The following is a 19,407-nucleotide window of genomic DNA, read 5'->3' on the forward strand; positions in this document are numbered from 1 at the left end:
ACCAAAAAGAATAATTATTTCTTAGTCACACATTTTGAATGTGTCAAAACAAGCAAATATATAGCTGTATATATGCACTTTTTATTCAGCAAAACTTTCCTTTTTTTTTTTAATTGACATTTTAAAAAGTATCTAAAATATGCACAGTAATCTGTCTTGGCTAAAGGTCCCAGATCAGCAGTTAACTACACATAAATGGGAAGTTAATCTCATATTAAAACAATGTTATTACAAAGGATGATAATTAAACTATAGTAACAAAATAAGTAAGCAAAAGAAAGCAGGTAAAAACATACGAGTGATAATGAAAGGATGATCAAGTGCCTGAGAATAATTCAAACGAAAGCAGTGACTGCTGCTGCTTACAAAAGGTTTGCTGCTTACACGAGCATCGCTTTTTGTCTAGTTTATTTCAAAGAGAACCGATCGCACCAGTTGCGCTTCCTCTACACACGGTTGTTTCGCGCAAGTAAACGGGAGCTTGCCCGCGCGCTTTTTAACAGTCGCGCCCATCACATCACCTGTGCGCACGAGTAATCATCCTCTCATAAGGTATTTACCAGCTTTTGCTCACGCAAACACGGTTATTTTTGTCAGTCTTGCTGCTTCTCGATTCTAAGATCACATTTACACGCATATTGGGCCATCCTTATTGTCGAACCCTGCTTTAAGAAAACTACAATGTAAAAATTATTTCCAACCTGCCAAAGTGGCTAGTGGGAGCGGCTGTCTTACCCGCCAAAGCTGAAATCTACCCGCATTTGGCGGCTGTTAATGTAAAGCCCTGGTTGTGACTGACATCAGTAATTATGTTCTGCATGTCAGTATTTAATATATATTTGTGAAGCACACAGTTTTGGGACGCAATAGACAAAATATAAGTGCATGTATCTGCCAAGGTTGGTGATTAAAACAGCACTGAAAGGGGGACCGCAGGTTATTAGAAGTGATGAGCTGTTAAACCACTCGAGGACATTTTTGCAGTCCATCAGCGGTGAGCTCATATGTGAAAACACAACGGTTATTTCTGTCCACTCGATGTTCAGCTGAACTGACTCAGCTCTGCCATTTCATCTGAAGTTCACTCGTCTCCATGGAGATGACCAGCACTAAAAACTGTGCATATTGCTGAAGGCAGAAACAAAACACATGCAGAGACGGAAGCAGGTGTGCAGTCAAACACACACATTTGAGCAGAAGCAAACTCTACACACACACACGCGCGCACATAAAAATGTTATGAAAATGCGGTCTAGTTAACATAAAATGGCTGTTCGCACATTTATTGTTAGCTGTTAAAAAACAAACCTGTTTACCCACAGATATTTGATGTCAACTTTATCACCTCTTTATTTATGGAGGTTTGTTACTACCACATATGAACGGTAAAGGGTTAATTTAAGTAAAAATGAAAATTCTGTTAACCTCTTATGGCTGTTTCTGTCTATGAAAGATGAGAGAGCTCACGAATATCATCTTCAGAACACAAATAAAGGTTTTTTAAGATGATATTCGAGAGCTCTCTCATCCTTTATAGACAGAAACAGCTATAAGAGGTTAACAGAACATGTTTTTATCAATATTGTGGCACACAAAAGTGTTCTTGGAGCTGATTACAGTTCAACCGATGAAGTCACACGGGAAGTTTTGACAATAAGTTTGGTTCTTTTTCTGGATTCTGAATGTCTTGTGACCATTGCTGTCTATGGAGATTAAGGGAGCTCTCCAATTTCATGCAAAATATCTTCATTTGTGTTCTGAAGATGAACCAAGGTCTCAGGGGATTGGAATGGCATGAAGGTGACTTTTTTAGGTGAACTAATAAGTAAGTATTAAATATATATATATTAACATATTGTTTATTAAAATGATAAAAATTATTCATTTAAAAATTAAAATATGTATTGACCTTATTCTAAAATGCCCAAGTGCGCCTGTTTTTGCGATTGTCTTAGACCTTTCGATTCAGTCTCCTAATGGGGGAAATGACAAGTAATAATAAACGGCAGAAAATTGTCAAACTACTCGCTTTTCAAACAAATGTTTGCATGACTATACAGACCAAGTAGAATAATATAATAAGAAAATATCAAATTGCAACATCAAGCAGCATAACGAGCAGTTTTTACTGTCAAAAAATGAATGGAAGTGAATGAGACCGGAAGTCCCGAGCCAAAAAGATTCAAATGGCAGTGCCCACTTGTCAGCAGAGAATAAGGTGAATAGCTATGGAAAAAATGAAGACCACTTGAAAATTCATTGTTTCTGTGAATTTATGATTTATAGTAAGGGTTTGCTTTATTCTGTTTACTAATGAGGATTTCTTCCAGATTTTAAATAAAAACATTGTCATTTAGAGACATTTTTAGATTTCAGTAAGTCATTTTTTGATGACTTTGATGATGTTTTAAATTTAGAAGAGTTAAGAAAACAATATTTGTTGGAATATCCCTGATTTTCAATTAAAACAAATTAATGCTCTTGCTGTTATGACCAACTGTCAATTTCTGGGGGTCTAAATGACGATACATTCATTCCTTCAGTCTTTATTTCAAAGGTCGCCACAGCAGAATATACCACCAACTATTCATTCCAGCATATATTTTACACAGCGAATGCCCTTCCAGCTGCAACCCAGTACTGGGAAACACCCATGCACACATTCACGAACACACACACTCGTACACTAAGGCCAATTTAGCGCAAGTATTTGGATCGTAGGGCAAACTGGAGCACCCGGAAGAAACCCACGTAAACACAGGGAGAACATGCCAAACTACACAAAGAAAAGCCAACTGCCCTAGCCAGGACTCAAACCAGCGACCTTTTTGCTTTGTGCTAACCACTGGGCCACCGTGCCGCCCAATGACAATAAAAATGGATGACTTATATTGAAACAATTTTTACTTAAAATATACTAATAAAAAAGACACAACTGGCTGTTCACACATTTACTGTTAGCTGTTAAAAACTCAACCTGTTTAACCACAGATATTTGATGTCCACTTTATCACTTTCTCACATCTTTATTTATGGAGGTTTGTTAACTTTAAAAAATTAGTTCACCCAAAAATGAAAATTTTGTTGTTAATGAGTCATCTGCATGTCTATCCAATCCCAAGACTTTTGTTCACCTTCAGAACACAAATGAAGATATTTTAAGATGGTATTTGAGTGCTCTCTCATCCTTCATAGACAGAAAAGATTATAAGACTTTTACAGAACAAAATATTTTTTGACACCCAAAAGTGTTCATGGAGCTTTGTATAACTAAAGTTGAACCACTCAAGTCTTGTCTTGTGATCATTGCTGTCTATGGAGGATGAGGGAGCTCTCCAGTTTCATGCAAAATATCTTCATTTGTCTTCTGAAATGAACAGGTCTCTGGGGATTGGAATAACATGATTGTGACATACTGATGGAATTTTCAATTTTGGGTGAACTAATACTTTAAACATTTAATATCTGTTTAAAAATGGTTTATTAAAATGTATATCTATCTATGTATAGAGATAGAAAAAAATGAGACCACTTGAAAATTCCCTGTTTCAGTGGATTTATAATTTATAGTAAGGTTGTGCTTTATTCTGTTAACTACTAACGAGAATTTCTTCCAAATTTGAAATAAAAAAACATTGCCTTTTAGAGCCATTTTTAGCTTAGAAACTATGTTTTAAATTTAGAAGAGTTAAGAAATCAATATTTGGTGGAATAACTGATTTTTCAAAGATGAACAAAGCTCTCAGGGTATTGGAATGACATGAAGGTGACATATTAATGACAGAATTTTCATTTTTGGGTTTATTTCACACAAGTTAATACTTTTGTTATTATGATCAACTGTCATTTTCTGGGGGAAATGGTCTAAATGGCAATACACTCATTATTTTGGTTTTCTCTCTATTACAGTCTTCTATTTCTTAGTCTCTTTTTCAGGAGTCACCACAGCAAAATAAACTGCCAACTATTCCATGTTTTACAAAGCGAATGCCCTTTCAGCTGCAACCCAGTACTGGGAAACACCCATGCACACATTCCCAATCACACACTCTCATACACTAAGGCCAATTTAGTGCATGCCTATGGATTGTGAGGGAAACCGGAGCACCTAAAGGAAACCCACGCAAACACAGGGAGAACATGCAAACTACACAAAAAAATGCCAACTGACCCAGCCGGGACTCAAACCAGCGATTTTCTTGCGTTGAGGCTACAATGCTAATCACTGAGCCACCATGCCACCCAATGACAATACAATGTTGAACTTATATTGAAACAATTTTTACTTAGAATATATTCCTCAAATAATTAATGACAACATGAAAGCATTAAACATTCCATTTTAAAGTAGAAATACTGAAATACATTTTTTTGTACTTTTTTTCTCATCATTGAGTCCTAAAAAGTTATTGTCATTCAAAAAGTAAAATGTTAATTTTCTTTTTCTATGCAGATGAACCGGTGGCGCGACGCGGTGGCGCAGTGGGTAGTGGTAGTAGGTAGTAAGTCACTGGTTCGAGCCTCAGCTAGGTAAGTTGGCGTTTCTGTGTGGAGTTTGAATGTTCTCCCTGCATAGTCCAAAGACATGCAGTACCGGTGAATTGGGCAGGCTAAATTGTCCGTAGTGTATGAGTGTGAATGAGTGTGTATGGATGTTTCCCAGAGATGGGTTGCAGCTGGAAGGGCATCCACTGCATAAAACATATGCTGGATAAGTTGAAGGTTCATTCTGCTGTGGCGACCTCAGTTTAATACCTAAGCCGAAAAGAAAATGAATTAATGAATAAACTGTAACAAAACCATTTCAGTCACCAGCGATCAAACTACTGCGGATCGCTGGAGAATTACAACTTCTGCTACCAAATGGACTACAAATCACAGCGTGCACTACGCACACACACCGGTTCCTAATCTCGTCTGATTGCAAACACTCACAGCTGAAGCTGCTCAAGGACTCATTACACAGACTATTTATACACCAAGTTTGCTCACACACATTGCTGAGTGTTGTTTGTTTTGCTAGTAAAAACGAATCTGCAATTTTACGTAGCATATTAATTTTCTTGTCTAGCCGTGTTCAGCGATTTTTCTTTTTTATGTTATCTACTCCTAGCCTCGTTTCTAGGTTATCTTACCTTTTGACTACTTGCCTCTTTATCGACAATGACTTCTGGATGTACCCGATTGCTCCTGTTGTTGACGCTTGCCGGATTTACGATCATTGTAAATAAATCTGCATTTGGATTCGCACCTCTGTGAAAGCCTCTTTCAGTTACAAAAATGATTCCACTAGAATGATTCATACAGATAATTAAGACATGATCTGAATATACCTCTATTTTTAAATTAGATTATATTTGTAACGTAGGAGATGCTGAGAGCAGACTTGCGGATCCAAATGCAAGTTTAATAGGAAGGTCAGTAAAGCAATGGTCAACACAGGGGCAAACAGATGTACACAGGCAATCCAGAGGCGTAGTCAGAAGCACAGGCAGATGATCAGAAGAAAGGCGGCAGACAATGATGAACAAACTTACAAGGCGGGGGTCAAAACACGGGAAAAGAAACCAGGAGAAACGCTTTGTAATGTTCATGGAATAAACAAGACTCTGCCCTGAATGAATGAAAGTGAGGTATATTTATAGTCCTTGTAATCAGTGTAAATGAGCAGCAGCTGTGTCTGTTTGCGATTGTCTGGATTATTATTAGCTGTTACCAGTGTTGATGAGCGCAGGGGTTTCTGGGAGTTGGAGTTCGCTCAGTGGCAGTCTCCGATAAAGGAAACTCCGCTAGCATTGGCACAAACTACAGGAAGTGATCGTCAGTGGAGAAAACTCCACTGGCAATCACAACAATATAATCACAAAACTTTTAATACATTTTTCCCAATACCTACAGCATTATTTTTCAATGATTGCAATAATATTTCATAATATTACTGCTTTATTGTAATCCGCAGTGTTGAAGTGGTAATGCATATCTCATACTTGTGGTATTGGACAAGCATTCGGGTCTGCATTTGCATTTATGGGTAAGTCATGTGACGTCATCATTTGAATTCAAAACCACACATACTGAACGACTCACCAATATACTGAGGGGTTCCACCTAAACTCTTATACTCTTCTCCTTGAATGAAGTGATGAGCCATGCCAAAATCAATGATCTTGATGTCTGGATGAGGATCGTGCTTGTCTGACAGCATGATATTCTCCGGCTGAAGAGTAAAAACAACACATTTTGTGATTTTTTACTGTAAATTACAGTGAAGGTTAAAATTAGAGAACAACCAACAAGTTCCTAAATATTAAGTAAGTAATAATAAAGCAGGTTTTTAAAGCTTTTCAATGAGTTTAATTTTCTCTGATGCACATTTATTAAATAAACGTATTTAAAAAACACTAATCATGGCTTTTTATGATTATGTTTTGTGCTACCATTTAATCAGAGGTGACAGTTTGTGAGAGAAAGGTACACTTCCTCTTTACCGTGCTGAAATCTATATAGGAAGTGCATGCTTGCTACATGAAGTGTTAAATATTGCAGGTCACTAGAAACTGTTCATGCGGTTGCTAGTTTCACTCTTTGTTTTAAGACAAATATAAACATGCTTCATACCTTCAGATCAAAGTGGGCAACGTTTTTTTGGTGCATGTAGTTTACACCCTCCAGAATCTGCTTCATGAATTCAATGGCCTCCGTCTCTGTCAGGTTTTCTTTCTCAGCGATGAAATCAAACAGTTCACCACCCTTTATCCTACATTAAGAGAGTTAAAATAAAAAAGGATGCTAAATTAAATATAGTATTTAGATTGTAAGCTAAAATTGTCCATTGTTTTAATTGGAATAGTTTTATAACCTAAAAAGAGGCCCTAAACATATAAAATAAATATTCCTTCATTCTCCTTTGGCTTAGTACCATTAGTCATCAGGGGTCGCCACATCAGAATGAACAGCCAACTTATCCAGCATATGTTTTACACAGCGGATGCCCTTCTAGCTGCAACCCAGTAATGGTAACTCCCAAACACACTCATTCACATACATACACTACGGCCAATTTAGCTTATTCAGTTTACCTATAGCGCATGTCTTTGGACTGTGGGGAAAACCAGAGCACTTGGAGGAAATCCATAGGAACACGGGGAGAACACGGAAACTCCATACAGATATGCCAACTGACCCAGCCGGGGCTCAAACCAGCGACCTTCTTGCTGTGAGGTGACAGTGCTAACGACTGTACCACCGTGCCTCCATAATACAAAAAATATATATCTTACAATTTATAATACTAAATAATAGTATTTTAGATTATATAATCCTTGGCAAAAACATATAAATTTCACATAAAAGTACCCAAAACTTTTAAACATATATATATATTTTTTTGGTACTTTTAGGTGAAACATGTATTTTTGCAAGGAATATCACACAGTTCTTTTTTTCTTTTCAGAATTCCAGGTTAATATCTCATATTTTTGATTTATAAAGTCATTATATCAACATCTCGCTAGTAGGACTACTTTTGTCAGATCTTCGACTTTTTATCTCTCAATTCTGTTTGAGTTTATAAATTGTGAAACTGGGGGACTCAGGGATACAGTAGGTAGTGCTGTCGAAAGAACAGCAGGAGGCTCCTGGTTGGAGCCTCGGGCGGGTCAGTTGGTATTTTCTGTGTGGAGCAATGTTCTCCCCATGTTCGTGTGGGTTTCCTCTGGGTGCTCCGGTTTCTCCCTCAGTCCAAAGACATGCGCTATAGGTGAATTGGGTAAGCCAAATTGTCCATAGTGTATGTATGTGTGCGAATGAGTGTGTATGGGTTTTCCAGTGATGGGTTGTGGCTGTGTCCGCTGTGTAAAACATGTGCTGGATAAGTTGACAGTTCATTCCACTGTGGCAACTCCAGATTAATAAAGGGACTTAGCCGAAAAGAAAATGAATGAATAAATGAAATTGTGAAATTATAAATTTCAATTATAACAAACAGTCACAATTCTAAGAAAAAAGCGGAATTATTAGAGAAAAAACTATTTTATTCTCTATTATTAGAGAGTAGCAAGAAAGAAAAATAAACTCTTAATGATGAAAATAAGTCAGACACATTAAATGAATTTTTATGATTTGCAAATTTACTTCCCACTACTGTGAGTTCAAATCTTAAATTCTTGAATTTAATAGAACATTCTTTGATGAATGAATGTAGAATGATGAACATTCTTTCTATTTTCATGTATCATTCACAGTGTCTCCATACACAGTTGAAGCCAGAATTATTAGCCCTCCTGAATTATTATCTCCCCTTTATATTCATTTCCCCAATTTCTATTTGGCAGAAAGAATTTTTTAACACATTTCTAAACATAATAGTTTTAATAACTTATTTCTAATTACTGATTTATTTTATCTTTGCCATGATGACAGTAAATACAATTTTACTAAATATTTTTAAAGATATTAGTATTCAGTTCAAAGTGCAGTTTAAAGACTTAACTGGGTTAATTTGGTTAATTAGGCAAGCTAGGGTAATTAGGCAAGTCATTATATTATGTATATTATTTTTATTATTCATATTATTATTATTTTGACCTTAAAATGGTTTCATAAAAATTAAATAACTGTTTTTATTCCATCCGAAATAAAACAAAGAAAACTTTCTCCAAAAGAAAAATATTATCGAAAATACTGTAAAACATTTCTTGTTCTGTTATATAATATTTTTATATATTATATGTAAATAATTTTTTATTATATTAAAAATTAATATCATTTATAAAACAAACTAAAATTCATAAGAGAGCGAACAATTTGGCCTTAGCTGTATATTTCTTTTTTTTTCTACATATTTCTTTATTTCAGAAAAGCAAACACATGCTTACAGTTCAACGATGAGGACGATCTCTGCCCTGCTCTCGAAGACGTCTCTGATAGCCATGATGTTTTGATGCTGAAGGCTCTGCAGGATCTCCACCTCCTTCTCCACACTCTTCCTCTCCAGCCCCAGCCTGCTTCCTGCACCTTTCTTCAGTTTCAAGAACTTCCCTGCCCACAGAACACCCGTGGCCCGTTCCCGCACCTCTCGCACCTGCCCAAAGTGACCACTAGTGTGGCAAGAGACAGAACCAATGGAGTTTAGTTTTATTTAACATGGTACTATCCAAAACCTAATGTATACTTCAGCCTTTTACAGTTATTTATTTGATAGAATACACATACTGGAATGCAGCAATCAATAGAATATGTTTCTTTTATTAGTGTACACAAACAAAACACATGTGAATCAAAAATATTTATCCATTTATAAAGATTATGGATGCATGATATATAAGAAGCCAAATAATATTGTCTAATAAATTCTATTTTTTTCCCAGAGATGGGTTGCGGCAAGAAGGGCATCCGCAGCGTAAAAACATGCTGGATAAGTTGGCGGTTCTTTACACTGCGGTGACCCAGGACTGATAAAAAAGGGACTAAGCTTAAAAAAGAAAATGAATGAATGAAATTCTAATTGTTATGTTATTCTTATTGGTCTGATCAGCTGATCAATTATCTATTGTTTCTGCAGGTTTAAACCACTTGACATGCTTGCTGCCCACCAGTTTTTTTTACTGTTACTTTGATTTTGGTTAATGTTCAGTGATTTGGTTGCTTTATTTAAGAATTTTTTTAATTTTATTTTATCTATATAGATATAAATATTTAACTAATAAAGTTCAGATCAGTTCAAACTTTTCTAAATTTAAGCTTTAGGGGGAGTGGAGAGCATGAGACTGATTCCAGTGACGCTCCAGGGAGTCTTCGCTGAGTCCAGCTTTCAGCCTCCACTGCTGAGACTGCAGCTCTGCACAAGACTTTTGGCCTGCGGAGAAATTAAAATGGTCGTGCCGAACTGAGACTGGTTCTCTCAAGGTTTTTTTTCTTCACTTCCCTATTAGTGAAGTTTTTTTTTCCCTCTCCGCTGTCGCCACTGGCTTGCATGGTTCAGGATCTGAAAAGCTACTCATCGATGAATTTGCTCTTCAGTGTTTGGACTCTCAATAATGACTTCAAACCACACTGAACTGAGCTAAACTGAACTGAACTTAAACACTAAAAACTGAACTACCCTGATCCAGTTACAATGATCTTTTATGTGAAGCTGCTTTGACACAACATACATTGTAAAAGCGCTATACAAATAAAGCTGAATTGAATTGAATTGAAATTGAATTGAAATTAAAGTCAGTTGTTCACTGTACGTGTCTGCCTTTCGTTTTTGCATTCATGCAGAAAAATTAGAAAAACGCTTATTTATTTTTATCAGCTAAAATATCAGCTATCAGCCTCCAGATCTAGAGTTATTGTTATCAATATGGTGCAAAAACTCTATTGGTGTTTCTATGCCAAATATATTTTAAACATATATATTAGTTTAAACAATAGTAACTAAATGTTCATCAATGCACACATCTATTATTTTTCTAGCATTGTTAAGTAGTTTGCTGTTCTTCTTTTCTAGTTTTACAAAGTATACTTTGAGCTTGAAAAAAATCAATAAAAATAACAACTGTGTGCAGCATCCGCCCGGATAATGCAACGTCAGCCATAATGCGCCAGACTGATTGGTGGAAAGGAGATAGAGTGATGAAGCCAATTATGCTATGGGGATGGTTAGGAGGCCATGATGGTCAGAGGTCAGTGGATAAATTTGGCCAGGATGCCGGGGTGAAACCCCTACTCTTTTCGAAGGGCATCCTGGGATTTTTAATGACCACAGAGAGTCAGGACGTTGGTTTAACGTCTCATCCAAAAGAAGGTGATTACTGTATATGCAGTATTGAGTCCCCTTCAACATACTGGGGCCTGTGGGGGACCCACACAGACCACAGGTTGAGCACCCCTGCTGGCCTCACTTACACCACTTCCGGCAGCAAACTAGCTTTCCCATGTGGTCTCCCATCCAGGTACTGACCATGCACAGCCCTGCTTTGCTTCAGTGGACAACTATGTGAGAGTTGCAGAGAGCGAGCTACTCAAAAATGACAGCAATTCACACACATATACATATATATATATATATATATATATATATATATATATATATATATATATATATATATATATATATATACATACATATATACATATATACATATTTATATATATAAATGTATAGGTGTGTTTGCATGCTGTGAGTCTATATGTATGTGCGTGTTAATGTGGATGTTTCTGCAAGAATCGAGTTTATATGTATATGCAAGTGTGTACAGGTACATATATACAGCAAATATATATGTATCTGCATGTATTAATGTGGGTCTTTATGCGAGGATTGAGTTTATATGTATTTTCGTGTGTATGTGGGTGTATGCATGCGTCAAGTTAATATGTATATGCGCAGGTTTCATATATGTTGTTTTGAACTTTTAATAGTATAGGTGTATACATGAGCAATTTAAAAGTATATATGCATGTGTTTTATGAGTGTGTTGACAAGCGAAGTTTGATTTAAATCCTACACGGCACCTCATACTTTATCCAGCATATGTTTTACACAGTGGATGTCCTTCCATCTGCAACCCAGTATTGGGAAACACCCATACACACTCATTCACACACATACACTACAGCCAATTTAGTTTATTCAATTCACCTATAGCGCATGTCTTTGGACTGTGGGAGAAACCAGAGCACATGGAGGAACCCACATGATCACAGGTAGAACATGCAAACTACACACAGAAATGCCAACTGGCCAAGCCAGGACTCTAACCAGCGACCATCTTGCTGTGAGGTGACCTAGCCACCGCCTTATTCAGAAATTATTCAAATATAATAATTGCTGCTCAAGAAATATTTAAGTAGCACTTTATTTTAAACTTCTGTTCCACATGTATAAACGTGGATGTTCTTAATATAGTGTTACGTGCCGGCAATTACAATCATTGCTTAATAACTTTATTATTAATTAATAATATTATTAATTAATAAATTAATAATTATTCAATTAATTTACTTTATTTATAATACTCTCCCTAAACCTACCCCTAAACCTAACCTTAACCTGCGTAATGATTTTAGATAACAAATACTTTCTTAGATAGGTACACTGTTTAAGTACAGTATGTGTAAGTGCACATACTGTAAAATCAATATTGTATATTTAAGACTATGTAAAGCCATAATACTAAAAAAAAACAATTATCAACCAATATTTCTTGCTATTACTAATTTTGAAAACATTCCAAAGATTCTTTGATGCGTAGAGAGTATCAAATATGTGTTTACTGTCATTCAAATAGGTCTAAGTGGGAAAATTCACTCATTTACTCACTCTTTATAAACACCAGTTTCAATTATTTGTCTATTCAAAACAAAAGGACATTTTGAAGAATGCTGGAAACCAGTAGAAACTCAAACATTATCGAAATCAATAGCTATGTTTCCATCCAAAAATGCGAATGAACTTTATGTGCAAAACTGGATTAGACGTGCAAATAAAGCTGCGTTTCCATCCAACGGATCAAAGTGAACAAAATTGTCACTTCCTGATTAACTGGCGCCAGATATCAACTGTAAAAACTGATTTTGTTGCAGTAGGAGAAGCTGCAACAATTTTTTCTTCATCTAATAAATGACTTGCGCCTCAGAAGGCAATCCTGACACGCAGTGAACTTGTGGTGGCGTTTAAAGGTGTCAGACGCAGAGCACAGACGCTCTTGATTCTGGAGGTCATTAATAATATAGTAACACTAATACTTAAACGGTAAGGCGTTTTAGAATGACCAAAACAACATTTCAGATGTTTTATAATGTCAACCCGGGCTCATTGTGGAAACGTAGCCCCGCGGACTTTTCTGTGGACCGCGATTTACGTCCCGGGAGGTACATATTCGAGCGGTTTTGTGCGTGCTTTTTCGCGTCTCGGGCGCCTCTCGGGAGCGCGCGGCATTCGCGCCCGCACCGTTCTCGCGCGAAAAGCCGGCGGATCGGAAAAAAAAAAAGCAAAAGCCCTCGTCTTCGACCGTGTTTTCGGATCCCGCCGCGTTCTCGCCCTTATTTTTCGGATTCCGTTTTTCATCTTACCTGATTTACGGAACCTGCTGTTCCCCGGACTCGATCCCGGTCGTCGTCCACCGCGGCCGGCTTCGGCTCCTTCTCCGGGGCCTCCGCTCCGCCGACGCAACGCTGTGAGCTAAGCGGACAAACTGAATGCATCGGGAAAGCCCTCCACTCGGAGGCGAGCCGTCGGCCGGCAAGCGCAAAGAGGAGGAGCGGAGTGGCGCGGGGCTACGTTTCCAGAATGAGCTTGGGTTGTATAATGTGCTCAGCCTGCTGGTTTATCCATTCACACATTTTTATCATCACATGATCTCTTATAACAAAATCACATTACTTTTTTTAATGTGCATGCTGGAGTTTGTGCGGTAATAGTGTATCCATCGTGGTTTGTGTGCATATTTTCTTATCGAATAAAAAGTTTATTCAGCTAAGTTTTTTATGCGCACTTTCTAAATTTATGTGCATCCTGATGTTTCCATCAACCGTTTTTTTATGCTCATATCCAAAATGCGCTTAAAAATAGGTAGATGGAAACATAGCTAATGGTTGCTTGTTTCCAACAATCTTCATGATATCTTTACAATAACTCAAACTGGTTTGTGACAAGTGAAGTTTATATTTAGTTAAAGGCTAATATAGACTTCCTTCCTACCTTCAGGTCAAAGTGGGCAAGTTGTTGCATGTTATTTACACCTTCTAGAATCTGCTTCATGTATTCAATGGTTTTGAGTTGTTTTCTTTAACCCCAAACCTTAAAGTAACATCTTTTTTGGTAAGTTTAAAGAAAAAATAAAATTAGTATATCAAATAGAACCAATGTCTTTACCTTCCCAACACATTTCCGATCTCATAAAGGTCTTCAACGTTATCCACCTTGAAGACAGCCATCCTTGCCGCCTCTCTGTGTCTCTCTACAATGTCCTCCGTCTGCGAATGTCCAAAGAAAAGGCTACTGTATAGTGCTCATACTGGTTTCAGCTTTAGATCCACACCTGAAAAAGAGGATGGTAGTTATGGAGTTTCTGTTACATAAGTAATCCAAACCTCCAGCAAACACTTCATTCAGCATTTAACTAAACTTGCATAATCTTTTGGCACTGAGCGCATATTTTGACTTCATAGGCTGCTGACGGCACAGCTAAGCTGGATGGGAACAGAAAAGGAGAGATATCTGGAAATCATTTACGAGTCCCCAAAGGGTAAACATCTGGTATCAAAACCCCTCTGATACGCCAGAACTACATACATGAGAAAGAATGTCGCGCTAAATGCTCAAGCTGGACCCGAGTAAACAATCCAGGCCTTTAAACTCCAGCCAAGTGTGGACAAACCATTAGGTCGCAATGTGCAGTAAACATGCTGCGAGAAACTGCCCATCAGACCTGTCATCCTCCCATGGCTAACACATTCTTTAGTAATGAGACACGTTCAGTCCTTGCATAGTTTTTCAATGGCTAGCATGCTTTGTTACTAGGAGAGGATTAATGAGGAGCTGCGATGAGGAAGATTTATGGAGGAACGAGACAAACAAGGCCTTATTTTGGCATGTAGATCTGTCTATTTATCCATATAATTTATCACGTGTGTCTTTTCGGGAGTTATAAATCTCAATGTGTGAAACTAGAGGCTGATTATTTGTAATTGCATCGCAAGAAAAGTGGTTAAAGGAGACTCTTTCGCAATGTAAATATGCAATTCGACTAAAAACAATAATGCACTGAGAGCAACTGGCAGTTTATGTGATTTGAATACATGCTGGACAAATCTGTTCCATCTGCAGGTGTCCAAACAAACATTCATTGACATTCAAACACTAAAATGCACATTGACACTGGCTTTTGGGGATGTTCAACAGGGCTGCACGATATTGGAAGAATTGGACATTGCGATATTTTATTTGGCTGCGATTTAGTTGCGATATGAATACAATTTCAGCAGATGACTTGAATAGCTCCATTTGGAATAAAATCGTTAACTTTGATTGGAATAATCTTGTAGAGGAGTGCATCAAAGTAATTCCAAGAATAAATAAATAAGAATAAGAGTAGGGCTGGGCGATAAAATCGGTATCGATATTCATTGACCGAACACCATTGTCAATATCGATTAAAAAAGGATTTGGTATGTAGTTTCAGTATAAAGCGCTATAGTTTTATTAAAATTTGGCTGCTGAGCACACGCCTTGGAAGCAGTGCCAATAAGCTTAGGGTGTAAGTTTGTCATTTCAAATGGATGCGCGCCACTTGTGCAAGCAACATGCATGTAAACAAGTAGAACTAACCAATCTGCTTTACAATTTGTATGAAATATACACATTTCAGTAATAACAGCATACTAATTACCTCAGACAAACACAGCGCATCCAAACACTGCATGCGCTGTGTTTTTTACTTTTCTCTATAAACTTGCATCGGAGCTGCAGCAATGATTTGTCTGTTTGTCATCCTCTTGAGAAAACGGTTGAGGGTCACCTAGTTACGAGAAACCGGAGTACTTGGAGGAAACCCATGCGAACACGGGGAGAACATGCAAACTCCACACAAAAATGACAACTGACCCAACCTGGACTCGAACCAGCGACCTTCTTGCTGTTAGGCGACCAACATAGGCTCATTCTGAGAACATAGCCCTGTAAACATTTCTGGAGATCACGAATTATGTTGCTAGAGGTAAGGAGGGGCATGACCCTGTTCCTTTTCTCGCTTAACAGCTGACTGCTTACCTCCGTATGGACAATTTTTCTGTTACCAGTTTGTCTGGTAGCTCTACATGTACGTCAGCGGACTTAAGGCAAATTGCAGAGTTGACTGCGACAACAGGTTTCGAGACTGGTGAAGAACAATTCCAGAAAGTGGGTAAAACAAAAACAAAAGCTAAAAAATAAAATATACATGTAAATAACAGGGTGAGAATGTGGGAAAAATCTGTGCGGTTTTCTTTTTCTGTATTGCTTTTTAAAACACTTCGTTTGGGTTTAGGGAAAGGCATGGGTGCTGGTCAATTGGTGCTTTTTAAAACACTATTGGTTGGGTTTAGGGAAGGGGGAGGGTGGGATGGGTGGATCGGTCAGTTGGTCAGTCCGTAAGTCAGTCAGTCAACAGCAGCCTCTGCTGGATTTACGTGAGCAGGACGAAAACAACCACAAATAAATGCCCCAGCAACAAACTAAAACAACTAGAGCAATGACCCAGCTAACGTAATGACAGCTGCTGCTACTTTGAAATCCCAAAAGAAACAATTTAGGCTGCATTTAATTGCAAAACTCCCTAGCTAAATTCCTAGTCAAGTTCGCTACACTGTCAGAAAAAGGTACATGGTGGTACTAATAATATTCCTTAAGGAACAATTTTGTACCTTTGTAAAAGTTATACCTAATATGATACAGAAAAGACCTCTTATGATCCTGTTCTGTACCTTTTATGCTACAACTAAAATGAAGATACACATCTGTTCTCATATAAAAGGTACAAATGTGTCAAACAACTTTTTCTTTATTACAATACCTATGAATCTAAATATGACTGAAAATGCAAAGTGATTTTGTGAATAATGTCCATATTAAAGCATGAATCATCATTTAAAAGCATGTTTAATAAAGCTTATAAACATTAATTAATAAATTATACAATACAAAACTACTGGCAAAACAAAACTAAAGGTATTGTAAACTAAACATTTAAGGCATTATAAATATATGTTTGGTAAGCATTTTGACACTGTTAAGGTACAAAGTGTCTTGTCTCTGTGGTGGTACCTTTATGGATCAGATTTTGGACCTTTGATTGTATCTGCAGGTTTTGAAAACTAAAGGTACATTTTGGTTTCCCATTGTACAAATCATGTCCTTAAAGGTACAAACTGCAATGATACAAATTTGTTTCTTTGTCTTAAGGTACAATTCTGTTCCATAAAAAGGTACTGGCCCTGTGACAAGGGTTTCTACCTTCTTTGGCACAACAGTGAACCATTTTTTTTTTCTGAGAGTATAGAATATGTCATTGATTACATTACCCAAGTGTCGACTACTAGCAGAACACCCTAAATTGACTGAAAACCTCTGAGCAACTGAAACTACAATGTATTGAAATTGCAAGCTGTTGTTGTGGTGTTACAACCAAATCCTGTTGTAAGACATATTGTTACCTGCAGTGTACATGAAAAAGTTGTTACCTCTGTCATTATTGAGGGTCTGTTCAGATAAAATTCCTAAGTCAAATTGACCAAAGAAAACACACTTCAAAATGGGGATTCCCATGAGGAGGAGTGTAAAGGACGAACTAGAGAGGAAACCATTAGTGACCAGACAGAACACCCTATAGTAAAATACACAGAAATGGCCTACTTCAAAAACACTCTAGCATCCATGCGACAGCAATCTAGCAACAATTCAGAATAACATAGCTGTGTCTTAGCAACCACACACAATAATCAATAGCCACACTAGAGCAATGCTCAGGCAACAAACTAGAGCACCCTAGCAATGCTCTATTAATAACATATTACAGCTTTATTACAACTATTAAGAAATGCAACTGAATCAACCCATATCTAGCAAATACCAAGCAACTACTAATAACAAACCCTCATAAACAAACACCTAAGAGCAATCTATCAATCATATATAGCGAATCAATACAAAAACTAAGAATCCTGTAAAAATCACTGAATTCCCATAAATTAAATATATAAACACCCAGGTAAGTGAGGCAACAACAACCAAGAACACCTCAGCAGCCACCTAAAAAACACCCTAGCAACCATCTAGTAATGCAGAATATCATAGCAAATAGCAAGCAGCCATCCAGAATACATTAGAAACCATAGAGCAAGCTCAGAATGAATGAAACAGATCAAACACCTCACCAACCCTTATGATGTAAACCCAGAATACTCGGGCTGGGTATTTTCAATGCAATACTGATACAGATACTTTGAATTCAATAACAGTTTCTGAATGCTACTTTTTTCAATACCAATTTATATAATTAGCTTTAATAAAATGACATCACAGTGGCAATTCATTCTGCTGTGGCGACCCCTGGTAAATAAGAGACTAAGCCAAAGAAAAATAAATGAACGAACCAACCAACCAACCAATCATATAAATAAATGAATAAATAAATTCATTAAAATTACATTATCTTCATCTAACATGTAATCTGTTATCCTCATGCAGAATCAATTTAACTGCATCAATGGTCACTTATTTTCTTTTGTTTTTGCCATAAATTTGCCATCAAACTAACTTGATTTAACCTGACAAAATTGAACCATTTTAGATACTAAAATTTGATATAGAATGACAAAACCTTTTTTGATACTCAATAGTAGCACTACAGTTTGTGCCTAAAAAGTATCAAACTCGATATACAGCCCTACAGAGTACCATAAAAACATAGAGAATAGGGCTGTATTAGCAATAGGGCTGTGTGATATTGAAGACAATTGTGATATTCAATATGCAATATGATTTTTTTTTTATTAATCACCGACAAATGTTTCTTTTTTTGGGGAAAAGAAGCATCAGTATAATTTCTGAAAGTGAACAGCTGTTTTACTGTTGCATAAAACTAAACAAACCAAAATAAATGAATCAATTACCATTTTGCATTAGTTTCATCAACCTGTAAACATCTAGAACAATCAAGAAAAAAAAAAACTTGAAACAGAGTTGAGTAGGTTCTCCCTAACATAGTTTGATTGCTAAGCTAAACAGTATTTTAGCATCTGTACTAAATCGTTACAGATTTTTGAACAAGAAATCCACCATGTCCATTAGGAGTTGCACATTAACATGATGTGCTCTTTTAGAAGGTGTGCTATAGTGGCAGGCACACAAATATATTTTTGTATTAAATTGCTCATTTACTACATACCACTGAGATATGTATATTGGATATCCAAATTTGCGATAATTGATTATTTCGATATATTGCACAGCCCTATTAGCAACTTCCCAAAACCTCTGAATGCCCAGAACACGTTACAATCACATAGCATGCCCTAACGAGGGCCAGATAAAGAACACTTGGGGCCCTGGTGCTATAGACTCACAAATGTATTTTTTACTATCATTATTATTATTCATGTTGTTGTTGTTATTACTATATTATTATTACTATACTACAAGATTTTATTGCTCAGAAATATGACCTTGTTTTTATAAGTGTCAAAGTAAATATTTACAAAAAAAAACATTTGCTTTCTAACCTGTTAAGCTAGACCTAAACCATAACCAACCTTCACAATGGACATTTTGATAACTGTTTGTGATTTGGTCACACACTGTCTTGGTTAAATTATGTGAATTCAAAATTCTGATTGGGATGCAGCCACTCTGAGCCCCAGTTCAGTAGCATTACTGTTTTT

The 19,407-nt window shown here is 36.8% G+C and overlaps 1 protein-coding gene across 2 annotated transcripts in view; it reads right to left on the reverse strand.

Moving 5' to 3' along the window:
• si:dkey-240h12.4 overlaps nucleotides 1-19,407 on the reverse strand; it is a 41,801-nt gene that overhangs the window by 15,384 nt on the left and 7,010 nt on the right. For both annotated transcript variants that reach the window (XM_087295500.1, XM_087295501.1), the window contains exons 2-5: nucleotides 13,865-14,030; nucleotides 8,877-9,098; nucleotides 6,619-6,757; nucleotides 6,088-6,217 (exon numbers count right to left, since the gene is read on the reverse strand). In XM_087295500.1, the coding sequence (XP_087151626.1) occupies nucleotides 6,088-6,217; nucleotides 6,619-6,757; nucleotides 8,877-9,098; nucleotides 13,865-13,926 (553 nt within the window). In that variant the 5' untranslated portion in view covers nucleotides 13,927-14,030. The remainder of the gene's footprint in view (nucleotides 1-6,087; nucleotides 6,218-6,618; nucleotides 6,758-8,876; nucleotides 9,099-13,864; nucleotides 14,031-19,407) is intronic.

The sequence above is a fragment of the Danio rerio genome, chromosome 19 (genome assembly GCF_052040795.2).
Source record: "Danio rerio strain M-AB ecotype USA chromosome 19, GRCz13ab, whole genome shotgun sequence".
Taxonomy (NCBI): Eukaryota; Metazoa; Chordata; class Actinopteri; order Cypriniformes; family Danionidae; genus Danio; species Danio rerio.